Source organism: Moschus berezovskii, chromosome 6 (genome assembly GCF_049115385.1).
Source record: "Moschus berezovskii isolate FMDL1 chromosome 6, NW_MosBer_1.0, whole genome shotgun sequence".
NCBI lineage: Eukaryota > Metazoa > Chordata > Mammalia > Artiodactyla > Moschidae > Moschus > Moschus berezovskii.
The window spans coordinates 116,977,473-117,004,240 of record NC_142465.1 but is presented as its reverse complement, the minus strand read 5'-3'; the positions used below and the strand labels follow the sequence as shown (position 1 = coordinate 117,004,240).

At 47.7% G+C, this 26,768-nt stretch overlaps 1 protein-coding gene across 4 annotated transcripts in view; it reads left to right on the top strand.

Annotated features, from left to right (window-relative positions):
• Nucleotides 1-26,768, top strand: part of TCF20 (transcription factor 20) — a 95,420-nt gene that overhangs the window by 30,609 nt on the left and 38,043 nt on the right. For 3 of the 4 annotated variants that reach the window (XM_055396680.2, XM_088837531.1, XM_088837532.1), the window contains exon 2: nucleotides 16,186-21,879. In XM_055396680.2, coding sequence (XP_055252655.2) covers nucleotides 16,222-21,879 — 5,658 coding nt within the window. In that variant the 5' untranslated portion in view covers nucleotides 16,186-16,221. Of the gene's footprint in view, nucleotides 1-14,344; nucleotides 14,762-16,185; nucleotides 21,880-26,768 lie in introns of those variants that run through there. The other variant, XM_055396679.2, reaches the window with a different exon arrangement.

Here is a 26,768-nt window from a genome sequence, read left to right as displayed (position 1 = left end):
ATCATCTCTGTTATTTTCCATTCTGTTCTATTTTATTTTGTTTTTTTAATGCTGTTCATGACCCACTAAATTGATTTCACAACCTCCAGTTTGAAAAACTGCTCTGGGTGATCTCATCCACTCTTCTGGCTTCAAGTCCTATCTCTGTGCTGATGACTTTCCCATATGTATCTCCATCCCCACCTTCCCCGGAGGTCCAGACACGCCAGCTGTCTACCTGATGTCTGCACGTGGACGAATCTCAGAGTTAACGTGTCCAGAAAAGCACCCTTGGTTCCTTCAGCCCCTCCCCTCCCCGCCTGGTCCCGCGCCACAGACGGCGCCGTGGCCCCAGCCGCTCAGTACGGGACGGTGCCCAAGCACAAGCTCCCTGGGCCTGGTGCTGCCGTCTGCGGGCCTTGGGCAGTCACTGAACTTCTCTCTGCCTGGCTGTCTTCATTTTAATAAAGCAGGGTTTTCAGCTGTACCTTTTCCAGGGCTGCTGTGAAGCCTGAATAGACTTTTACCTGTAGAGGACACGGAGCAGTGACTGTCACATGGCTGCTGCAGTTTGTCATCGTTGTCAAGTCCCTCACATCCACTTCTGATGCATTAGCAATTCCCATTGGCTCTGACTTCAAAATATGTCCTTTCTTTGCCCACATATCACCACTTCCATCAACACCACATTCGTCTCTGCAGCCAACACCCTTACCCAGGCGACCAAAATAGCTTCTTCACTAACTCCCTGCTTCTGCCCTCGCCCCTCCCAAAGTCTGTTTTCCACAAAACAACCAGAGCCGAGTTGGCCATTTGAGAATTGAAACCAGAGGGTGTTGCTCTCCAGCTCAAACCCTCCAAAGCCTCCTCATAAAATCTGACGTTCTTACATGGCTTAAAAGACCCTTCATCTGTACTCAAACTGTCATGTGTATGTGACTGACTGGTGAACGTGTTAACATGCGGATTTTGGTTCAGTCGGTCCCCAAGACCCGAGACTCTGCACTGCCAATGGGAAGCCAGACGGCAGTGCTACGGGTCTGTGGCCCCCTCGAGAGCAGGGCCTGTGTGCTCAGGGTCCCTTTCTCTGGCCACACCTCTCTCTCTCCTCCCTGCACTTGGCCTCTGCCACATCAGCCACTTTGCGGATCCTCTTGGGAAGCCCATTCCAACCTCGCCTCTGCGCCCACCTCTCCACAGGTCTCTGCACAGCCCGTCCCCACCCCTCCTTCCAGTCACTTTTCTCCTCCTTAAAAGGGGTTGTCCTGTGTAAACCATCCTGTTCCCTCTACGCTTCTGTCCCCTTAGCCTCCCTTAGTTTTCCCTAAGCATTGCTTAGATTCTGGCCAACCCAGTGTCTATTTGTAATTGTTCTGTCTTTATTTGTTATTTTCGTGGTAGGTCGGGACTTTTGAGACTTGCTTATTGTAGCTGTATCTCCAGAACCTAGAATCAGTGCCTGGAGTGTGGTATTTGCTCAGAATGTGTATTAAAGGATGACTATGCATGTGTGTACATGTTCCCTGTGTTAGACACGGGCCCCTGGAGGGAGGGAGCGAGCCTTCCGTACTCCTCCTGCTTTTCAGGTGGTTAGCCTGCATCCTCATTCCAGGCCTCTCTCAGCCTGCCTCACCCTCAGAGCTGCAGTCCTCAGTGAGTGTTAGCTGCTGTTTGCTAGGCTGTTCTGCTCGGGGCTCTCGATACCCTTGTGTGTTTTACAACCGTACTTTTATGTAAGGAACACATGCATGTGTGCTAAGTCGCTTCAGTCATGTTCAACTCTTTGCAACCCTGTGGACCATAGCCCACCAGACTCCTCTGTCCATGGGGTTCTTCAGAAAAGAATAGTGGAGTGGGTTACCACTTCCTTCTCTGCATAACACATGACTATAGTCTTACTAAAAATAAAAAACAATTAAAAAGTCATTCCTACCCTAGTTAATGTTGCTATGTATCCTTTCCAGCCATTTTCCCCACTTACTATTTTGAAATGTGTCATGAATAAGAGAAAGGCGGGGAGGGACTTGCCTCCCTTTCGGCATCGGAAGTCGTCTTAGTGGGATAGTGCACTGTGTGTCTCACCACACCACAGGAGAACTCCAGGGGCGTTTCTGTTGAGGAAACCAGGGCTTGAGAAGTGAGCAGTGTTGCTCAAGAGCTCACTAGCATTAAACTGCAAAACCCAGTTCAGAAGCTGACTGTGTCTGAGTGCATGGTCCAGGCATGCCCTTTCCACTGCTTCATGCTCCCAGGAGCTGTGGAGAGAGAGACTGGAGTGCTTGACTCACTGGAAGGAGGCTTCGAAGAAAGGATGTTTGAGCAGGTCATCACAGAAGCATATGCATTAATCGGATGGTGAAAGTGGGCAGGGAACTAGCATTCCAGACAGGTAACAGCTTGGACAAAGACTTGGAGGTCTGACGCACCTTTGGGGAATGGAGAGAAGTTCATTCTCCACTGGAGTGAAAGTGAAAGCGGCTCAGTCGTGTCCAACTCTTTGCAACCCCATGAACTCGTCCGTGGAATTCTCCAGGCCAGAATACTGGAGTGGGTAGCCTTTCCCTTCTCCAGGGCATCTTTCCAACCCAGGGATTGAACCCAGGTCACCTGCATTGCAGGTGGATTCTTTACCAGCTGAGCCACCAGGGAAGCCCACTGGAGTAGGAGGTGCAAAATGAGGTCTTGAGATGTGGAGCTAGAAATTCTGTTCATGTCAGAAGCTGAAGGATCTTAAATTCCATGCCATGAACTGGTGATGTTTCCTCAAACTGTTTAAGTGGGAAACCAGATTTCTGTTTATTTACAAAATACATCAAACACACAGAAAAGCACAAAGACTAATGACACTTGTATACCCATCACCCAGACCCAACAGTGTCACACCAGGTCCTTCTGAGCGTCTCCCTCCTTCACTCAGATCCGTATTCCCAAACACCCGGCCTTTTCCATGTATTGTTGTTGTTCAGTCGCAAAGTCGTCGGGCTCTTTGTCTCTGTTTTTGTGTATGTTGTTTCTAAAATGTGTCCATGTCCATACATACAGAGCTACAGAACTGGTTTGGAAGTTTTCCATTGCTCATTCATCTAATCCAGTAAAAGGAATACAAGCTTGATCCCACCAAATGACGAGAACCCCCTCAGTCTGGTTTGACATATCTGCAGTCAGCTGAAACTGTACCCTGGCTTTCTGGCGTGGTTCAAGTATTATAGGGTTATGCCCTGTGCTTGTCTTCCCCTTGGAGAATCAGACATTTTTCTAGCCTGGGTTCCATTTAGTGAGGAATGGCATTTATAAACTCAAAACTGAATGTTAGCTTGTTTCCCTTTAATTAACGTCTTCTTTTAAAACTGCCCTGCCTCTATGTGTGTGTGTGAGAGTGTGATGTTTAGCTTTTTAATTCACCTGGAGTTTATTTTTATGGATATCATGAGATGGGTCTAACACAATTATTTTTCTCCCTGAAAAACACCAGAAAGGTAGCGTGTTATCCCAATACCCTTTAGTTAATTTTAATTATAATTTAGAAAAAATTACAATCCATGGTAGAGCAAGTATCTTCTGACTTTCCATAGTTTCCCAAATTTTCTTGACTAGCTTCATGTATTTCCTTTAATCGAACTTTATAATAATTCATTTATCAGAGCCTCACAGAGGCAGTGGAGAGTCTTCTGGTTGAGGGGTTGATGGTGAGGAGCCGTGAAGGATGAGGCTGCAGAGCCTGGGAGATCAGTTTTACTGAACAAATGAGCAAAATAAGTAAATTGAGTATGCAAGTATATAAGTATATATTGAGGCTAATGGGAGCCAGGTGCCTTAACTGTTTGAAGAGGAAGTTGCAAACATGGAAAGATAAAAGGTTGGAAAGATCCTCGAGGGTGTTGGGTTGGAGTTGGAGGTCTCACGATGAACCCGTGGTTCGTAAACATATATACAGCTGTGGGCATGGAGATAGTTACAGGTGTGGGTGCTCATACATAATATTTAGCTAGAGGCACTGACATCCCAGCAGCAGTGAACAATCCTAGCATCCAGATCTTTGTTTCTATATATTATCCTTCTCTAAAATAAATTGTGTCCTTGGAGATATGACTTGTTCCTGGGGGTGGCAGTATGAGCCTGGAACACCTTGTGCCAGGAAACAAAGGCATGCTCAAGGGAGGGAACATGTCCAAAGGGAATAGGGGCCACTTTGAAGAGGTCTCCACTGGCCAGAGCTGGATCGTTTGAGAATCAAATAGATGAGTGGATATGTGGGTTAGGAGGAGAAGTTCTGCCAGATAATGATGGACAGAGAATCACCGTTTGGCATCCCATAGATGGCTCAGCGGTAAAGAATCTGCCTGTCTATGCAGAAGATGCAGATTCGATCCCTGGGTTGGGAAGATCCTCTGGCGAAGGAAATGGCAACCCACTCCAGGATTCTTGCCTAGGAAATTCCATGGACAGTGGAGCCTGGCAGGGTTACATTTCAGGGGGTCACAGAGTCAAACACGATTGAGCAACTAAACAACAACAGTGACTCATCATAGTGGTGCTTGGTTGACGTGGGAGTCATCAATAAGTGGATGTTTGACAGAACAAGCTATTGGCACAAGATACTTGATTGATTACCAAGGTAAAGTGGTAAATTTGCAGTGGGGAAACCTGGCAGGGATGAGCTTGACTGGGTGAATGTGATTGGCATCACCAGTGGAGGGTGCTCTTGCCGTCCCTCCCTGACGTGGTGCCCTGAGCAGAGCGCAGAACCACGTCTCTGGTATCATTGCCAAGAAAGTGGGGCCTGAGGCTGGACATGCTTCCTGCAGAGTGAGAGGACCATGCTCTGTCAAGGACACAGGAGTCAGGAGAACACTGACGATTTCACATGGGCGAGACACTGGTGAGGCGTGACAACTTATGCTCCTGGGTGGGATCCTGGGCCAGAAAGGAAAAGGAAACATTGTTGGGACAGTTCACACAATTGGAATGGACTTTGTGCACTGGATTGGTGGTATCGTTGATGTTGCTGTTTAGTTGCTAAGTCATGTCTGACTCTTCTGTGACTCCATGGACTGTAGCCCGCCAGGTTCCTCTGCCCATGGGATTTTCCAGGCAAGAATATTGGAGTGGGTTGCTGTTTCCTTCTCCAGAGGACCTTATCAGGTGGCTCAGTGGTAAAGGAATGTTAATTTCCTGGAGTGGAGGGTTTTATGCTGGTTATGTAGATGAATGTTCCTGTTTTGGGAAATGCACACTGGACTGGTTGGGGGTGATTGGGCTTCAGTCTTCAGCCTGCTCTCTAAGAGGTCAGGAGGAAGCTAATGGGTATCTATACAGGGTATATATCGTCTTCCTCAGTATCTGTAGGGGAATGGTTCCAAGACCCCCTCAGACACCAAACTCTGGGTGCTTGGGTTCCTTATATCAAATGGCATAGTAGTTGCATATAAATCTTTCCATGCATCATCTCTAGATTACTGACAATATATAACACAATGTAAATGCTACATAAATAGTTATAAACTCAATGTGAGTACTGTATAAATAATTGCTCGCCATGTGGCAGATTCGAATTGTGCTTTTTATAACTTTCTGTAATTTCTCCCCTCATTCATTTGTTCTGCGGTTGGTTGAATCCACAAATACAGACCCCATAGATAAAAGAGGGCTGACTGTATAGGTAATGACTGTGATAGGTAATGGAGCGAATGATATAAAACATCATTAAACTAAAAATGAAGTGATATTATCAATTGGGGAATCTTGTTGAAGGGGCTATGTAAGCCCTGTACTATTCTTGCACTTTTCTGTACAATTTGAAATTATTTCAAAATAAGTTGTATTCTGAGACCCTACTGAGATTCTGACTGGCATGTTACTAACTAGTTTTATAAGCTAGTCTGTAGGGACTTGACCTCTGTATGATACCGGGTCTTTGCATGTAGATACATCTCTGTGTTTCTCTGGTGGGTTCGTTTGTTTTTGAGCTCTTCTTTGGGGTCCTTCAGTAGTTTATCTATACGTGTAGCTTTTGCCTTCTACTTTGAGTTAGTCCTTTGGTATTTTTTGTTGTTGCTGCTATTATAAAATGGAGCTGTTTTTGCCTACAAGTGGTGACACGGATTGCTTTCTGTGACCCTTTTTGTCTTGTGAAGGTTCAGAAATTATGTACTCATACAGCCTTTAAGTGAGGGGAAAAATTAATAACATGTCAAAACCCCTCAGGCTTAACTTAGGAAAAACCCACAGGGAGCCCGTGCTCCGCGGGTCCCAGACACACCACTGGGCCTGCCCTTTTCCCAGCAACTTCGGCCACCCTGCCCGCAGAGGTGGCCATCTAAGTTGACCCTGCGGTCCCGGGACAGGCAGCATCTGTGGACGGCGTTGGGCCCCGTTGGCCTGCCCGGGAGCAGGTTTGTGGCGCCTCCATGCGGTCATGGACGCATGCAGTGACAGGATGCTAGTCTCTTTGCTGTCTGAGATTATGTCTAAAGTGGGACCGCCCACTCCGGGGTGGAAGGCAGTTGTCTTTATGCCTAATTCTGAAAAACAGCTCAGAGGCGGTGTTTTGTGTGTGCACACTCACCTGGGCACCGCAGTGCCATGTGCATGTTAGTGCCAGGTTTTCTGAGGCGAGGATTTCTATAGGTGCCTCTCTCCCCCACCTGCCCCTGGACAAGATATTTTTGAGATAGGGTGAGAGGTGTATTTTTAAAATAAGGTTAATGAAATTTTAAAGTGGTTATTTTCTACACAAGAATTAATGTCAATAGAAATGAAAAGGAAGAAAATGCATCCACATCCTGCCACCTTGAAGAATGGAAGGGTTTTCATTTTTCCGTGCTGATTGGCCCTGGACCAAATGATTTCTAGATAGGTGCAACAATAGCACAGGTTATTTTTCTTCATCTTAGTATATAAAATAAGCATTTCCTATGGTGCTAGAATCTTCACAGTTGTTTTCAATGAGTATGTACCATTTCATTGAGTGAAAATACCATAATATGTTTAATCATTTTCAGATGATAGAAAATTAGATTCTTGCCTGTCTTTACTGCTTGTAGATATCACTAGAGTGAATATGTTGGTACCTTGGTTTTTGCTTGGTTGTTTAGAGATTTCTTGAGGATAAAAATCTAGGGAATAGAATTACTGGGTCGAAAGATATTAATATTTTTATTACCAAATTGCTTTTCCAAAGGGTTGTAATAATTCATGCTGCTTTTGTTATTGTTTGTACCAGCTTCACCCAAACCTCACCAGGTATCATATCATTTCTTCTTTTGAAAATTTAAAGCTGTAGTTTTGTGTACCCACTTTTTGCCAGCATGTATTTGATCACAGGTGAAGGTGGTGATTTTTGTAGCTTGCATGGCTAATATAATTCAGGTTTTCACCTTTAGAGAAGACTTCTTAGATCTGTGATATTCTAGTGGGTGTCTTTTCCTCTAGACTATTGACTTGCAAATTTTGATTGAGTTGGTTCCTTAAGTTGTTCTCTAGGCTCCCAAACCAGGGGACAAGCCAGCACCATCAGCACATTATCTTATTCTTAAGGCCTAATTGTACTAAGACACCTGTAAACCATTGAGAAAGATCTAAGCTGTCTTCATCAGCAAATAGAACATAGAATTTGAAATACTAAGTCAAATCTTCAAGCAAATCTTTTTGCCTGATCTGCTTAAGAAGATCCCATATTTGCACATACATAGAGCAAATAACATAGCACTACCCAGGTATAGACAGTAAACTCTGTCTAGGAAATGTCAACTCTAGGAAATGACACGATTCCTTTATAAAATGCCTCCCAATCTGTGCTGGTCTTGCTGCTGTTTCACGGAAGGCTTCTGCCAGAAGTACAGGCTGGGTTGGGGTGGGGATTCCATATCCCACCTGGACGTTTACTATGAACGTTTTCCTTGTTTAAACTTCTCTGAGCCTCACTTTACAAAAAGGAGCGCTAACGCTTGTTTAGAGCATGGTGAGGATTAAATACGTTAATATTTATATAAAGCGCCTGGTGCAGTTTGTGACTTGTGTTAGACATGCAGAAAATAGGCAACAGCTGTAGTTATTGTCTGTTAGGTTTTTTGTTTTTGGCCATGGTGCATGGCGTGGGGAATCTTAAGTTCCTCAATCAGGGAGCAGACCCATGCCTCCTGCAGTGGAAGAGCAGAGTTTTAACCACTGGACCGCCGGGGAAGTCCCAAAGTATTAGAAGTTTTTAAAACCTGGAACAAGTGCTCCCTGCTCAGTTTATGGTACAGTGAGAGAAGGGAAAGTGGGTTTTAGAACCAAAAGAATTTGAGCTATAGGTTATCAGCTTCAGTTTACCCTAGAAGGATGACTTTTGGCAAATAACATAATTTATCTTTTTTTTATCCATAAGTTGAAATACATGTAAAACTACCAGCGCCTCACACACAGAATAAATGGTAGATATTATCATCAATAGCACATGCCTGCAGCTCAGTTCAGTTCAGTTCAGTCACTCAGTCGTGACCGACTCTTTGCGACCCCATGAATCACAGCACGCCAGGCCTCCCTGTCCATCACCAACTCCCAGAGTTCACTCAAACTCATGTCCATAGAGTCGGTGATGCCATCCAGCCATCTCATTCTCTGTCGTCCCCGTCTCCTCCCGCCCCCAATCCCTCCCAGCATCAGAGTCTTTTCCAGTGAGTCAACTCGTCGCATGAGGTGGCCAAAGTATGGAGTTTCAGCTTTAGCATCAGTCCTTCCAATGAACACCCAGGATTGATCTCCTTTAGAATGGACTGGTTGGATCTCCTTGCAGTCCAAGGGACTCTCAAGAGTCTTCTCTAGCACCACAGTTCAAAAGCATCAATTCTTCGGCGATCAGCTTTCTTCACAGTCCAACTCTCACATATGGCCATACATGACCACTGAAAAAACCACAGCCTTGACTAGACGGACCTTGGTTGGCAAAGTAATGTCTCTGCTTTTTAATATGCTATCAAGGTTGGTCATAACTTTCCTTCCAAGGAGTAAGCGTCTTTTAATTTCATGGCTGCAGTCAGCATCCGCAGTCATTTTGGAGCCCAAAAAAATAAAGTCTGACACTGTTTCCCCATCTATTTCCCATGAAGTTATGGGACCAGATACCATAATCTTAGTTTTCTGAATGTTGAGCTTCAAGCCAACCTTTTCACTCTCCTCTTTCACTTTCATCAAGAGGCCTTTGAGTTCCTCTTCACTTTCTGCCATAAGGGTGGTGTCATCTGCATATCTGAGGTTATTGACATTTCTCCCGGCAGTCTTGATTCCAGCTTGTGCTTATTCCAGCCCAGCGTTCCTCATGATGTACTCTGCATATAAGTTAAATAAGCAGGGTGACAATATACAACCTTGACGCACTCCTTTTCCTCTTTGGAACCAGTCTGTTGTTCCATGTACAGTTCTAACTGTTGCTTCCTGATCTGCATACAGGTTTCTCAAGAGGCAGGTCAGGTGGTCTGGGATTCCCATCTCTTTCAGAATGTTCCACAGTTTATTGTGATCCACACAGTCAAAGGCTTTGGCATAGTCAATGAAGCAGAAATAGATGTTTTTCTGGAACTGTCTTGCTTTCTCCATGATCCAGCGGATGTTGGCAATTTGATCTCTGGTTCCTCTGCCTTTTCCAAAACCAGCTTGAACATCTGGAAGTTCACGGTTCACGTATTGCTGAAGCCTGGCTTGGAGAATTTTGAGCATGACTTTACTAGCACATACCTTAGATAGTGGTTAAAGGCAAATCCTTCCCAAATGGTTAAAGGGCTTCCCTTGGAGAAGGAAATGGCAGTCCACTCTAGTACTATTGCCTGGAAAATCCCATGGACAGAGGAGCCTGATAGGCTATAGTCCATGGGGTTGCAAAGAGTCGGACACGACTGAGCGACTCCACTTCCTGGTGGCTCAAATGGTAAAGAATCTGCCTGTGATGCGGGAGACCTGGGTTTGATCCCTGGGTTGGGAAGATCCCTGGAGGGGGCATGGCAACCCACTCCAAGCAACATTCTTGCCTGGAGAATCCCCATGGACAGAGGAGCCTGGTGGGCTACAGTCCATAGGTCGCACAGAGTTGGACACGACTGAGCGACTAAGCACAAAGGCAAATGCACTTCACTGTTTGTTTTATTAACAGAGAAAAGCCAACAGATGACCTGCTTTAAGGAAGACTTGTGGAAAAGGTCACATTTCCAGCACTCTTTCTGGGAACCATGTGACCTGACTTAGTAGGAAGGAACTGTGGACCTAGGGATGTTTCAGAGATGACCTCAAGGTGAGGGCAGGGCGATAGCACAGAGGGAGCTGAGCAGGTTTGTTCCGAAGGGTAGAGAGGAGCAGAAACTTGGCTGGGAAGATGCCAGAGGGCCACATGGCATGTGGAGAGGCAGTGCGATCAAAACAGCTGGCGAAGGAAAACTGTTCCAAGAGACTGGTCCTGGGGGGAGAGAGGCCACTCTAGTCCAAGAAGGATGAAAACGGCAGTGACAAGGCTGGAGAGGCAAAGGGCAAATACAGGTGGCAGAGAAGTTGCAGGATTAGATGACACCTGAAGTACAGAGAGTTCGAGCAAAAAATGAGTTTGGGTCATTCTAGGGCATCTTCCTTAGAGTATCTTAAGAGATGTTCGTGGTTCTCCTTGGGGATAGGAAGTTGGGTCAGTTGAGGAAAGAACATTTTTGTCATTGAGAATGAGTTGGTGACTGCCTAAAAATGTATCTTGTCATCTTTATAGAGATTAATCCAGCCACAAGTGACTCTGTCTAGAGTCTTTGAGTGCAAAAGTGACCGTTCTGTTTCACCACCACCACCACCAAAAGAGGGCTGGAGGCCTTGTCTGCTATCCCTGTGTGATCATTAAAAGCATTACCATGTTCATGGCAATTAATAAGTCCTGTAGACCTGACCCAACCCATCCCTCGTGGTCAGGGTACCAACCAGTTTAGAATCCTGGGCATCTCTTTCTTCCTCACAGCTTGGCTGTGCATCGTGTCTGATGTTTCTAGGTGTTTTGTTATGGGAGGACTTTTAGATCTTGTGGTATATTGCATGAACTAGAAGTCTCTCACTCCCCAAATAAAAAATATGTTACTCTGAAATCCTAGGATTGAGAGAGGAACGATACTAGTCGGAGTCCTGGTAGGAAACAGATGGCACACAGAAACTGAGTAATTTCAGGAGCGTTTGTTTCCTTCAGGCATCTGGAAGCTTCTGTTCCAGATATGAAGAGTTGTGATAGAGGAACTAGGATCTGCCCGGCTGTTGGGAGAACCGCGGTTGGGTTGGTCAGGGAAGCCTCTTCTGGCCATTCAGAGAAGCCCCCCAGTGAATGGTTCTCAGGAACTCATGGGGAAGCTGCCGTGAATCCGTGTCTGCTGCAACCACCTCTGGGAGTGTAAAACCTCTCGTTTTCTTCTGCCTTTCAAATCTTTCTTGTGCTTCTCTTTGTAAACTCTAGCCCAGATTATGCTGGAAAAGGGTTCTGGAAAGGTAGCTTCCAGCTTCTGATCTGCAGAAAACTTAGAAAGAGGGTGTTCACAGTGCTGCTGAGTTGTCTCACAGTGCAGACTGGGACTGTTTACCAAGGGTGAGCGGGGGTCGGGGACACCAGTGGGGAAAGTGGCGTCTCCTGGTCCAGCAGCAGTAGGGTTGCTACCCTTGCGCCTGGAAGGCGGGAGGAGGAAACCGTTCTGGAGGCTGGAGAAGAGGGGTCTCAGCCACTGTAGGGGGGGCACCAGGACGGTAAATTCCTCTTTCTCACTCTCTTCTGCCTCTTCCCAGACAACTGGACCAGAAGCCAGAGGGGCGGTGGAGCCTCCTGAGTCCCTATGGTGACCCTCCAGAACAAAGAGTAGGATGGAGGTTGCTGAGGAGTAAAGTTGGAGAGAAAGCAGAATAATCCACCAGACAAGGGCCATATGTGTTGTTAACATCTTAGGGGTTAAAGCATTTTTTTCAAGGCAAGGAAGCATATGAGCAGAAAATCAAGGGTTAACCCGAAATAAAAGAGGAAGCAGGTACTTGAAAAGATCTCTCAAGGAAACTCTCTGAAGAGAGTTTGGAAAACTGTGGAGAAAAGAATGGCTTGGGGAGTGGGGCTGCGTTGGACACAAGCAGGAAGACAGAGAAGGTTAGTGCTGGTTTTCCGCCGGCCGGCAGGGCCGCTGGCACAATCGTAGGGTGGGCAGTGTGGGTGCCGACAGGGAGCAGTGCTTGTCCTGAGGTCTCACGTGGACTCTGGATCGTGGCCCCTGAAACAAAAAAGGCTAAATTCTGGACCTCACCAGTGCACCTCCATAGCCCTCCTGAAACCATTCAGGAGGTTAGGAAAATGGGAGAAAACCAGGAAAGGGGAGAACTGGGGAGGGAGGCAGTGTTAGTAAACTTTTCAGTGTGTGGCCTGCTTCCTTTTAGAGTATCACATTTTCTTTACTACATGTGTACTCATTCAAACGAGGAGATTCAGATGTTTATCACTGTGAATCACAATGCTGTAAAACTGATCATACTGACGGCTTTGCTTCTTTTAAATGGTGGGACAGTATTGGATCATTGTGTTAGCAGCTTGCCTGCCTGCCCACTGTCTGCTGTCACTTCAGTTGTGTACAACTCTGCAATGCCATGGACTGTAGCCCGCCAGGCTCCTCTGTCCATGGGATTCTCCAGGCAAGAGTACTGGAGTGGGTTGCCATTTCCTTCTCCAGGGCATCTTCCCGACCCAGGGGTTGAACCCGCATCTCTTGCGTCTCTGCATTGGCAGGCGGGTTCTTTACCACTAGTGATTAGTAGCTTATTTATATGCTAATGCTGAAACTAAAATATTCTGGGTTTATATTTTCAATTGCTAGTATACTTGGGAGTGATTTTTTTTCCCCCTCATGTAGTCCAAAAACCACAATTATAATAGTAGGGAGGATGACATCGTTATACAGGACAGGAGACCTCCAAGTAAGGCCAAGAGCAGACCTCTGAAGGAACCACACCCACACCTGTCTCCCTCTCTGGAGATGGGATTCTCCAAGGAGTCCGGCAGCCAGAGGTGGGGAGTACTGATGCTAAGGGTTCTTGCTTCCTAGCATTGCTTATTTAGGAAAAATTTGGAGCAATTGGCAACATTGTTTATATATTCAGTTTTCAGAAGCCTAATTTTATTTGCAGAACGATTAATTAAACTACATGTAAGGTATTTATTTATGGAGAGATTATCTCTCAAGGAAGCTTTCCATCAAACTGCCAGATTTATAGTCTTTTTGTTCTATTTAAGCCGTGCATACTCACAGTTGTGTCTCTTTTGTGACCCCATGGACTGTAGCTGGCCAGCTCCTCTGTCCACAGCCTTTCAGCTGCCTTTTATTATGTAGAGAAGGCCTTTGGCTCTGAGAGCCAGGGTAGAACACCACAAACAGGAAAGATAACCTGTGTGGACAGAAGCGGACCTGATTATCTTAACTCCTACCCAGGTGGCTTATTCGGGGGCTCCTTATGAGAAGGAAACAGAGAAGGTGGAGGCACCCATTTTCCAGGCTGACCTGTGACTGGACAAGTACAGTTGTCACTGACCACATCTTCCGTCCTCTGGTTTGTAGTGCTGAGAATGTGGCCTGAGGGGCAGACTGCCCAGCCAGCCTGTGGACTCTGAGCTTCGGTTTCGTCTCCTAGAGGATGAGGATACCGGTTTTGTGAGGATTCCATAAGTTGGTGCTGGCAAAGTGCTGGTACAGTGTCAGGCACTGCAGCAAACACTCCAGTAGGAGTTACCTGGTGCCCAGCAGATCCGCTGCAACACAGAGAATAGCAGTCTGAGGAGGCTGAGAAGCGGTTTCCTTTAGATGCTGAGGTTATACTTGAATGTTTAAGGGTGACTTTGGGTCATGTGATCATATCATCAAACTTAATATCCAAGTGGTAGACTTTTGTCTAGCTGTGTAGACTTAAGATATTTCAGGAGGAAGTGGCGCAGGCCTTTCAGAGTTTGGAGTCCCTGACCGTCCTCAGCTCTGATCCCTGTCTGCTTTCTGCAGTCTCCTCGCAGCCGTCATGTGGACTTGAGTGGGTATTTTCCCCCTGGAACTGGAGAATTTCACAGGCAGAGTCTTAAGCGTCGTCTAGCTTTCCGATCTGTCGTATTCTGTCTTCCCTCCTGCCCTCTTCTCATAGTCAGTACCACTCTGCCGCCTCGAGCATGGGAGTTGTAGCCCAGGTCTCTAAGGCTTACCTCCTGTGCTTGTGCTGGTTTACAGAAGGCCTGCCTTGTGCTCCGTACTGCTTTCATGACAGGAGGACTACAGCAAGGCACCAGATCTCTGCCCTTTGGAAGTTTGCATTCTGTTGGTGTAGGGGGGCTGTGTGTATCTGTGCTTGTTGGGAATAAATACTGGGGAGAAAACATAGCAGGGGGATCAGGAAGGCCCAGGTGAGCTCGTGGAGGTAGCTGTTTTTTAATAGGCTGGCCAGGGGAAGGCCAAACCGGTTAGGTAACGTTTGTCCAGAGACTGGGGAGGAAGTAAAGGGGCCAGCCGGTGCCTGGAGGAAAAGCTAATAAGCTTCCATGTGGAAAGGCTGGTGGCCTGTTCCAGAAGCAAGGAGACGACAACAGAACTAGAGCAGAGGGTGGCAGAGGAGGAGGTCAGAGAGGCTATGAGGTGGGGCGGCCCTCCCAGGCCAGCTTCACTGGGATGAGATGGGGAGCTGCTGCAGGGCTTGGACTTGAGGAATCGACTTAACCTTTAAAAAGGACCATGGTCTCTCCTGCTGGCAACTCCTTTTTCAGCTCTCCTGAGAGGGAATTTAAAAGGTAGGGAAACTTTGTCTCAACCTACCCGTGTGTGTTTTATAATTTCTGTTTTGAATAATTGATTTAAAAATCCTTTGGAGCAGTTTGGCCTTGTCTTCTTCATCTCTGATTCTGAGGAGACAGGCCCAGGCGAAAGGCAAAATAAAATCAGCTCTTGATTAATTGTGTAAGAGGACTATTACATTACATGAGAATTACATTGACTAAGGTAATGCAGTGCTGACCGACTCAGATGACTTTGGGAAGAGTCTAGGTCCTAAGCTCGGTGAATTCTAATTTTCCTCTGTATCTTTTGCTGTCCTCCCGTGTGACTTGTTTGAATTCCCTCTTTCATAGGAATGACCAGTAGTGACTTTGTGAATACTGTATTGGTGAGTCAGAAACTACATGGGGGTCAGAGGTGCTGAAACTTCTTGCACACCTCCGGAAAAATCTGGGAGAATAATCACTGCTACTTTAATAATCAAGCTACTTTGGCTTGTGCTGCCTAGTCCATTTGCATGGGAATTGAGGATGGGGGCATGGGGGGGGGCGGTCTTGGACATACTTAAGTGTCAAGAAGAGGTTAACCCCCTAAGATTTTGTCTGGCTGAAGCAGTAAGGCACCCATGCGGTGATAAGAGTTGAGTGTCCTGGGGTCACCCAGCATCACAGGTTGTTGGTAGTTATAGTAAACCTGCAAGAACATGCATTAGGATTCTGTTTTAAGTCGGGGAGGGAATAGGCCAGGGGAGTGACTGCCTCCTCATTATGTGAGGCTCTCATATGATGTTCAGTGATCAGTCTAATAATATATGGAACAAACTAAATGAATGTGTTTTTTTTCTCACCCCTCCCCCACCATAACTGGAAGACTTATTTTAAAATAGCTGGATATTTTATTGACAATAATAATATAGCCCCATATTTTAACCCAGTTGAATGGGTGGTGGGGCTCCTTTGTTTAAGAGTGAGGTCTTTACTCTAGTGAAGTGTACTGTAGTTTGTATTTACCCAGAGTGTTTTCTTTTTCTACTACCATAGACTTTGGCCTCACACTTATGGCCATTTCTCTGTGTGTTTGCATCTTTAGAAACGGAGAGGATAAGAAATAGGAAAGTGAAAGTCGCTCAGTTGTGTCCGACTCTTTGCAACCCCATGAACTATACAGTCCATGGGATTCTCCAGGCCAGAATACTGGAGTGAGTAGCTTTTCCCTTCTCCAGGGGATCTTCCTAACCCAGGGATCGAACCCAGGTCTCCCGCATTGCAGGCAGATTGTTTACCAGCTTAGCCACAAGGGAAGCCCAGATAAGAAATAAAGGAGATGTGATTAACTTTACCTGGACATCTGAATTTCCGTGTCCTCTCCATCTCCAAACTTGGCTTTGTTTGTCCTGGGGAGATACGTGTCTAATGCTTCTCTTTTCTCCTTCTGGTTCCAGGAGGGCTGCTGGCCTGCTGCTGCACTGCTGAGCAGTATGCAGTCCTTCCGGGAGCAAAGCAGTTACCACGGGAACCAGCAGAGCTACCCCCAGGAGGTGCACGGCTCGTCCCGGATAGAGGAGTTCAGCCCTCGCCAGGCCCAGATGTTCCAGAATTTTGGGGGTGGTGGTGGTGGCAGTGGTGGCAGTGGTGGCAGCAGCGGTGGTGGACGACGAGCAGCGGCGGCGGCGGCGGCCGCGATGGCCAGTGAGACCTCCGGCCATCAGGGCTACCAGGGCTTCAGGAAGGAGGCTGGAGACTTCTACTACATGACAGGCAACAAGGACCCCGTGGCCACAGGAACCCCGCAGCCTCCTCCGCGAAGGCCTTCCGGGCCGGTGCAGAGCTATGGGCCCCCCCAGGGGAGCAGCTTTGGCAATCAGTACGGCAGTGAGGGTCACGTGGGCCAGTTTCAAGCACAGCACTCTGCCCTGGGCGGTGTGTCTCATTACTCACAGGATTACACGGGGCCGTTCTCTCCGGGGAGCGCTCAGTACCAGCAGCAGCCTTCCAGCCAGCAGCAGCAGCAGCAAGTGCAGCAGCTGCGACAGCAGCTCTACCAGTCCCATCAGCCCCTGCCACAGGCCGCCAGCCAGCCGACGTCCGGCGCCTCCCACCTGCAGCCCATGCAGCGGCCCTCAACTCTGCCGGCCTCTGCTGCCGGCTACCAGCTGAGAGTGGGGCAGTTCGGCCAGCACTACCAGTCTTCTGCCACCGCCGCCTCCTCCTCCTTCCCGTCACCACAGCGTTTCAGTCAGTCCGGGCAGAGCTATGACGGCAGTTACAGCGTGAATGCCGGATCTCAGTATGAAGGGCATAATGTGGGCTCCAGTGCACAGGCTTACGGAACACAATCCAATTACAGCTATCAGCCTCAATCTATGAAGAATTTCGAACAGGCCAAGATTCCACCAGGGACCCAGCAGGGGCAGCAGCAGCAACAGCAGCAGCAGCAGCAGCAGCAGCAGCAGCACCCCCCTCAGCATGTGATGCAGTATTCCAACACCGCCACCAAACTGCCCCTGCAAAGCCAGGTTGGGCAGTATAGCCAGCCCGAGGTTCCCGTGAGGTCCCCCATGCAGTTTCACCAGAACTTCAGCCCCATTTCTAACCCTTCCCCAGCTGCCTCTGTGGTTCAGTCTCCAAGCTGTAGCTCTACCCCATCTCCTCTCACGCAGAGTGGGGAGAACCTCCAGTGTGGGCAAGGCAGTGTGCCAATGGGCTCCAGAAACAGAATCCTGCAGTTAATGCCCCAGCTCAGCCCAACCCCGTCGATGATGCCCAGTCCTAACTCTCACACTGCGGGCTTCAAAGGGTTCGGGCTGGAAGGGGTGCCTGAAAAGCGACTGACCGATCCCGGCTTGAGTAGCTTGAGTGCCCTGAGTACGCAGGTGGCCAACCTTCCTAATACGGTTCAGCACATGCTACTTTCCGACGCCCTGACCCCTCAGAAGAAGACCTCCAAGAGGCCTTCCTCGTCATCCAAGAAAACAGACAGCTGCCCAAACTCGGAAGGCTCCTCGCAGGCCGAAGAACAACTGAAGTCCCCGATGGCCGAGTCGCTGGATGGAGGCTGTTCCAGCAGTTCTGAGGATCAAGGCGAGAGGGTGAGGCAGCTGAGTGGCCAGAGCACGAGCTCGGACACCACCTACAAGGGCGGGGCCTCGGAGAAGGCAGGCTCCTCACCAGCACAGGGTGCTCAGAATGAAGCCCCCCGACTCAGCGCCAGTCCCGCAGCCCAAGAGACCACCTCACCAGGTGCCAAGGACACACCACTGTCATCTGAAGGCAACCCAAAAGTCAACGAGAAGACAGTCGGGGTGATTGTCTCCCGGGAAGCCATGACAGGCCGGGTGGAAAAGCCTGGTGGGCAGGACAAAGGCTCCCAGGAGGAGGATCCTGCAGCCACGCAGAGGCCGCCCAGCACTGGGGCGGCAAAGGAAACCAGCCACGCATCACTTCCACAGCCAGAGCCTCCGGGAGGAGGCAGTAAAGGAAACAAGAGTGGAGACAGCAACTCCAACCACAACGGGGAAGGGAATGGCCAGACTGGGCACCCTGCAGGGGGCTCTGGTTTCACAGGCAGGACTGAGTCCAGCAAATCTCCTGGAAGCCTGCGCTATAGTTACAAAGACAGTTTTGGGTCAGCCGTGCCGAGAAACATTAGCGGCTTTGCTCAGTATCCTACAGGACAAGATAAAGGGGACTTCACCAGCCACGGGGAGCGAAAGGGTAGAAATGAGAAGTTCCCCAGCCTCCTGCAGGAGGTGCTTCAGGGTTACCACCACCACCCCGACAGGAGGTACTCCCGGAGTTCTCAGGAGCACCAGGCCATGGCTGGCAGCCTTGAAGGAGCCACACGGCCTAATGTCTTAGTGAGTCAGACCAATGAGTTAGCTAGCAGGGGACTTCTGAACAAAAGCATTGGGTCCCTGTTAGAAAACCCCCACTGGGGCCCCTGGGAAAGGAAGTCAAGTGGCACAGCTCCTGAGATGAAACAGATCAATTTGGCCGACTACCCAATTCCCAGAAAGTTTGAAATAGAGCCTCCACCATCAGCCCATGAGCCCGGGGGTTCCCTCTCTGAGAGAAGATCGGTCATCTGCGACATTTCTCCACTAAGACAGATTGTCAGAGACCCAGGGGCTCACTCACTGGGACACATGGGCACCGACGCCAGACTCGGGAGGAATGAGCGTCTCAATCCCAGTTTAAGTCAGTCGGTCATTCTTCCAGGTGGGCTGGTGTCCATGGAAACAAAGCTGAAATCCCAGAGTGGGCAGATAAAAGAGGAAGACTTTGAACAGTCCAAGTCCCAAACTAGTTTCAACAACAAAAAATCGGGAGAGCACTGCCACCCTGCTAGCATCAAGCACGAGTCCTACCGAGGCAATGCCAGCCCCGGAGCGGCAGCCCACGATTCCATCTCAGACTACGGCCCGGACAGCAGACCCACGCCGATGCGGCGAGTCCCTGGCAGAGTTGGCGGTCGGGAGGGCATGAGGGGTCGGTCCCCTTCTCAGTATCATGATTTTTCAGAGAAGTTGAAGATGTCCCCTGGGAGGAGCAGAGGCCCCGGGGGTGACCCTCATCACATGAGCCCACACATGACCTTCTCCGAGAGGGCCAACAGGAGTTCTTTGCACGCTCCCTTTTCTCCCAATTCGGAAAGCCTGGCATCTGCTTATCACACAAACACGCGTGCTCATGCTTACGGGGACCCCAGTGCAGGTTTGAATTCCCAACTCCATTACAAGAGGCAGATGTACCAACAGCAGCAAGAGGAGTACAAGGACTGGGGCGGCAGTCCTGCGCAGGGAGTGATCGCTGCGGCTCAGCACCGGCAGGAGGGGCCCCGCAAGAGTCCACGGCAGCAGCAGTTTCTCGACCGGGTCCGGAGCCCCCTGAAGAATGACAAAGATGGCATGATGTATGGCCCACCAATGGGGACGTACCATGACCCCAGCGGTCAGGATGGTGGGCGCTGCCTCGTGTCTAGTGATGGTCTCTCTAACAAAGGCATTGAACTGAAGCACGGCTCCCAGAAGTTACAGCAAGAATCTTGTTGGGATCTTTCTCGGCAGACTTCTCCAGCCAAAAGCAGTGGCCCCCCAGGAATGTCCAATCAGAAAAGGTACGGACCACCCCACGAGACCGACGGACACGGGCTCGCAGAGTCTACACAGTCGTCCAAACCAAGTAACGTTATGCTAAGACTTCCAGGTCAAGAGGATCATTCTTCTCAAAACCCCTTAATCATGAGGAGGCGTGTCCGTTCTTTTATCTCTCCCATTCCCAGTAAAAGACAGTCACAGGATGTGAAGAACAGCAACGCTGAAGATAAAGGGCGCCTCCTTCACCCGTCAAAAGAAGGCACTGATAAAGCGTACAATTCCTATGCCCATCTTTCTCACAGTCAGGAGATCAAGTCCATCCCTAAGAGGGAGTCCTCCAAGGACCTTCCGAGTCCAGATAGTAGAAACTGCCCCGCGGTTACCCTTACAAGTCCTGCTAAGACCAAAATCCTGCCCCCGAGGAAAGGCCGGGGGTTGAAACTGGAAGCTATCGTCCAGAAGATCACATCCCCAAACATTAGGAGGAGTGTGGCCTCGAACAGTGCGGAGGCCGGGGGAGACACGGTTACTCTTGACGACATCCTGTCTTTGAAAAGCGGCCCTCCGGAAGGTGGGAGCGGTGCTGTTCCGGACGCTGAGCTGGAGAAGAGAAAAGGCGAGGTTATAGCTGAGCTGGCCTGTCCCGCAAGCCAGGAGCTGAGCGGAGAAAAGCCTCTGGCCCGGTCTTCGGAGGAGTGGCGCAGTGGTGGGGACGACAAGGTGAAGACGGAGACACACCCCGACGCGGTCGCCACTGGGAAGGAGCCCCCTGGTGCCATGGCATCCGCAACCTCTCAGAAGCCTGGGAGTAACCAAGGGAGACCAGACGGGTCCCTCGGCGGGACAGCACCTTTGATCTTTCCTGACTCAAAGAATGTACCTCCAGTGGGCACGTTGGCTCCCGAGGCAAACCCCAAGGCTGAAGAGAAAGAGAGCGATGCCGTGACAATTTCCCCCAAACAGGAGGGCTTTCCCCCAAAGGGTTACTTCCCCTCAGGAAAGAAGAAAGGGAGACCCATTGGTAGCGTGAATAAGCAGAAGAAACAACAGCAGCCCCCACCGCCACCCCCTCAGCCCCCTCAGATACCAGAAGGTTCTGCTGATGGAGAGCCAAAGCCAAAAAAGCAGAGGCAGCGGAGGGAGCGAAGGAAGCCTGGGGCTCAGCCCAGGAAGCGGAAAACCAAACAGGCCGTTCCCATTGTAGAACCCCAAGAACCGGAGATCAAGCTGAAGTACGCTACCCAGCCCCTGGATAAAACCGATGCCAAGAACAAGTCTTTTTTCCCTTATATCCACGTAGTAAATAAGTGTGAACTTGGAGCCGTGTGTACAATCATCAATGCCGAGGAGGAGGAGCAGACCAAATTGGTGAGGGGGCGGAAGGGCCAGCGGTCCCTGACGCCTCCGCCCAGCGGCACTGAGAGCAAGGCTCTCCCAGCCTCGTCCTTCGTGTTGCAGGGCCCCGTGGTGACAGAGTCTTCTGTGATGGGGCACCTGGTTTGTTGTCTGTGTGGCAAGTGGGCCAGTTACCGGAACATGGGCGACCTCTTTGGACCCTTTTACCCCCAGGATTATGCAGCCACTCTCCCCAAGAATCCACCTCCCAAGAGGGCCGCAGAAACGCAGAGCAAGGTGAAGGTCCGGCACAAAAGTGCTTCGAACGGCTCCAAGACGGACACTGAGGAGGAGGAAGAGCAGCAGCAGCAGAAGGAGCAAAGGAGCTTGGCCGCGCACCCCAGGTTTAAGCGGCGACACCGCTCGGAAGACTGTGCCGGAGGCCCCCGGTCCCTGTCCAGGGGGCTCCCTTGTAAAAAAGCCACCACTGAGGGCAGCAGCGAAAAGACTGTTTTGGACTCAAAGCCCTCCGTGCCCACCACTTCAGATGGTGGCCCCGAGTTGGAGTTACAAATCCCTGAACTACCTCTCGACAGCAATGAATTTTGGGTCCACGAGGGTTGTATTCTCTGGGCCAATGGAATCTACCTGGTCTGTGGCCGGCTCTATGGCCTGCAGGAAGCGCTGGAAATAGCCAGAGAGATGGTGAGTATGAGAAATCCCCGCCACTGTGGCTTGCGGTTACTTCCTTTGGGTTCTTTTTTTTCCCACCTTCATTTGTTTCAGCCGTACTTTTTATTCTTACAAATCGCACGGTAATTCCTCCACAGTAAAGCCCCAAGACTGATGGACAACACAGGGAATATAGCTAGTGCTTTGCAATAACTCTGAGTGGAGTGTAACCTTTACAAATTGTGAATCACTGTGCTGTATACCTGTAACTTCTATAATACAGTATATCAATAATAATAAAGCCCCAGGCCCAAATGATGGACAGCAAATGAAGTAATTTAGACATTTGTTTAGCTTTTATTGTTATCAGTAATTTGTGTTCACAGGTTACAGGGTCATGTTAGTCTCCTCTGGCTCATTAAGACAAAGGTCCGTATTTCACCCCTTCTCAAGCCTGTCCTCTGCCAGTTTCCTCTGTTTCTGAACAAAATGAGCTTTTACTGCTGTTTGAGTTATCTATGGATCTTTTTTTCATTTTTCAACATCTGTCTCTGGAATACTGATGAAATTAATACTGTGGTTATAACTTCTTTCTTTTAAAACTTTTTGTGTGTGTTCGTATGTGTGTTCTGTTGCTCAGTCGTGTCCGACTCTTTGCGACCCCGTGGACTGTAGCCTACCAGGCTTCTCTGTCCATGGGATTCTCCAGGCAAGAATACTGGAGTGGGTTACCGTTTGCTTCTCCAGGGGATCTTCCCGACCCAGGGCTCGAACCCGGGTCTCCCGCATTGGAGGCAGATGCTTTAACCTCTGAGCCACCAGGGAAGCCCTTAAAACTTTTTACTTCCCTGGAATTACTAATTCATGTTTTTATTTGCTTTTTATTTTCTTGGACCACACATTTCCGATTCAAACTTTCCAAGGGGGTTTTTGTTCTTCAGGTCTGTTTTGTATCTGTTTTTCTGGGGCATTCTTCATCATCATCATCATCTACTTCTTTCTTCTGTTGAATGCTGTTTTCTTACCCATGTCTTCACCTTACTTGATCTGGGCCGTCATTTAATGGTGTGCATCATCCTTTAGCATTTTCATGAGAAAAAGGATGCCTGGAAGGCAGTATATTGAGATCCTGTGAATCGGGATATCTTTTTTCCATCTTCTTGTTTAACAGAAGGTTGCTTGGGTATAGAATCTAGTTATCTCTCACTGTCTTGGACTCGTGGTTCCTGACCTGTTCTCTAGTTCCTAGAGAAGGAGGTGTTATAGTTGACTAGAACTGCTCTGATTTTCAGGCCTTAATTTTGCATTGAGTCTTTCTCCTCTGAAAGTCTGAAGATCTTATTTCCCTAGAGTTCTGAAATCTCAAACGATAGGCCTTTGTTGGCCTTTTCATGTACTGGGTGGCTGCTATGAGATCTTGCCATCTGTAACTCAGCTGTTAGATCAGGAAGATTGTCAGGTGTTATTTCTTTGATAATTTCCTGTTTTCTCTATTCTCTCCTTCTGCTGGCATTCTTATTGATTAGGAATTGTACCTCCTGGCTTAACCTTCTGGCTTTGTGTTTTCTTTGCTATTCTGTGTTCTAGCTCCTTTTGTTCTGATTTCTCCATGCTTTCTTCGGCTTCATCTGATCAACCTTTTATTTATCTTCTTTTCTGATATTTTCAACAACTTTTTTCTTCTCTGTCTCTCTCAGGAGACAGTTACCTGGTTAAATTGGGGTAAGTAAGGGACCTAGCTCCTCATAAAAACTTGGAGCAAATGTTCTGGTTTCCAGCCCTGTCTTACACCCCCACTTTCTGAGCGTTGCAATTCCCAGACTCCAGGCCACGAGGTGACTGGCTTTCAGTGGCTCCTATCCTGCATGCATTTTCTGCTTGCTTTCCGTCAGCTGAAGTTCTTGTTCTGTCTGTTCTGTTTCTGGTTTTTAGAATTTGGACATCTCCTGTGCGTCGTTTATTTCCCTGCCCTTTCTTCATGTCCTCATTAATCTATCTATTCCATTGATAAGTTTATTCCTTTTTTAGTGGAAAGGAAACAGATGTGTACATGTTTGTTTAGTCTACGATGTATAGTCAGATGAGAGATTTTTGTGTTGATTTATATTTAAAACATACTTGACACATGTACTGATGACTTCCAGTCACACTTAATAAGTGTTTTATCAGCTAGGATCATAGTGTTCGTGGACACTTTATACTGTCCTCTCCCTCCCCACTACGTCTTCTCCACAAAGCTCTGTTTTATCACTGCATTATCCCCAGAATTTATAACAGTGTCTGAGAAAAAGGAAGTACTCGTAAACTATAGTCAAGGATGTAATTAGTGTGAAATTTACATATATTTAAAATGAGAACATTCTAATTCTGCCTCACAAGGAGCTCGCCTTTCCCTCTTAGACCTTTTCCCTATCCCCTTACTTCCTCACAGGATTTTTTCCTCCGCCTTTCCCCTCTCCACCATCAGTGTCACTCCAAAACCCCAAGTTTGAAGTAGATTTGCTTCTTAGACACACAGCTTTTTTTTTTTGTCTGGTCACACTGCTTGGCTTACAGGATCTCAGTTCCCTGACCAGGGGTTGAACCTGGGTCATGGCAGTGAAAGCCCAGAATCCTAACCGCTAGGACACCAAGGAGCTCCCCCACAGTGGCATTTGTGAAAGTCCTAAAGGGACATAAAATTTAACACCCTAAAGTATTGGGTTGCCAGAAGGTTCTTATGAGTTTTCTTGTAACAAACTTTTTGGCCAAGTCAGTACAAAATTCTTTAGTTGGTTCTGAGAGCTCAGTGATCTTCCCTGATCATCATCTTGCCCAGTTGATGCCTGCTTTCCTCTGAAGGTTACAGTATTTGGTGGGCTAGTTTGTTGTTAGTTTTTGGTGTGTGTCCCTGTCCAGCTGATGGCCTGAATCCTAAATCAGCAGGCTAAATCCTTCTCAGCAGATCACTAGATCCTCTGTCTCAATTCAAGCCTAGTTCATGGAAGGTAGCGAATACCCTATAGTGAAGTGACCACCCTAAATCACAACCCCCCCATCTTCAGGAGTAAGGACTTCCTAGTCAGGAATCCTGTCTTCCGAAAGTAACAGTTTAGTCTTCTACTGTCAGCTTTGATCCCAAAATAAAATCCAGAACATTGTAATTGAAACAAATACGCTGAATGTAAGAAAGCAGTCTCTTTCTTTAACCCATCGCTCATGTGGTTTATGAAGCACATTAGGTAGAGAACATTGAAAGTAGTTTTTGATTTTTAAAATATTAATTGCAGCCTTAATTGACTCAGTTGGAATGTTTCACTTAAAGGTAAAAAGCACGAAAACAGATTTTTTTTGTCCCTACACTTCTCTTCACAGTAGAGACCCGAACTTAGACCTCAAGGTTCCATGGTGATGCCATCAGGACTACAGGTTCCATTGTCTCCTTTAGTAACAGGTTTCATGACAGTTGACCTACTTTTGTTTTTTAAAATTGAGATGTAATTGACATAGAACGTTGTATTACTTTCATGACCAATCTCTTAAATAAATCTCATACTGCCTCTTTATCTTGTATTGTACTCTTCCAGTGCCCTTTAAGAATACTGCATTTCTCTTCTCTTGATCCCTTTCTGTATTTTACATCCCTCTGTTAGAACAGAATGCTAGCTTGGTATATTGAATTTAATTTTCCAATACACTGCACATCTGTTTTATTCTCACAAGCCTCCCAGTGAGATAGGAAGAGAGAAGACACCAGTCCCTTATCCTCAGAATACAGAATGGCTTGGCGTTAGTGACACATGCTTAGGAAGTATTGGCCCCAGTGATGTGTTGGTTTTTAAAATGTTTAAAAAAGTTATGCTTCTTGGCTCTTGGAACTGATGTTCCACTATGACTGCAAGATCTTTTTCAGTTTTATTTGTCTAGCTTTTATTCTCCGTAATGTACTTGAGAACAAATTAAAATGACACTAACTTGACTTCTTTTATTTAATTTGATAGATGCTGTTTCAATTTGTCAAGGTCACTTTGAGTCTAGTTTTATCTTAGGTTTTAGCAAATGCACTTCAGTAAGTGTGTTCTCAATCCTATCATGTTGAGATAAGGCCACATATATTTGATTAAAGATCCATTTTGGCCTGGGTATTTATCAGGTGTTTTGACAAGTGGGATATTTTAGCAAAATAATACAAAGTCTTCGAAACACACTAGTCCCTCTCCCTGTAAGCCTAAGTTACCCTAACCTGAAAATAGCTGAAAGCTAGAACATTCCTGTACAAACGGTTTTCACTCTCTTTACGTTTCTGAGTGTCTGTAAGTTTAAATAATGGGCAATAATAATTGCCCTCTTACATCTAACAGGCTAACATCCCCCTTAATTTACTTTAAACTGTGACAAAAAACATAATTTGACAAGTGTAAAAGTACTAACGCATTGATTATCTTGAACATGTGATTGGATGTTAAAATGTCAAAAACAGGTTGGTTAGTTTCTCCTGTTATCTGTCAAATAAAGACATTTTCCCATATTCTCCCTGAATCCCATCTGTGTGCTCTGTAAGCGAGCAGCCTCGCAAAGGTGCAGCCAGCAGCCCAGGTCCTCCTGAACCTTCTTTCGACTCCTGGTGTCTGCCCGCAGCTCTAGTCTCCCGCCTTGCCCTGGTGCCTGTGCCTGCCCGTTGGCCTGCGCTGCCCCTGCACGCTCCTCTCCGTCTCCCTCATTCCTGCATTATTCTCTGCCTTCCTGCCCCTCTCCTGCCTTCCTCACACTCCCCACCCCCAGCCGCCATCACCACAGCTGGCACAGCCTGTCCGCAGTAACATGAAGGCACCAAGGTCTGTTCGTCTCTCTGTTGCCATGTTATCATGCAGCAGAAGGTTGTGTAATTATCTTATTTCCTATTTTTCTTAACATTTTATCCATGTGATATCTCTTTTTCTATT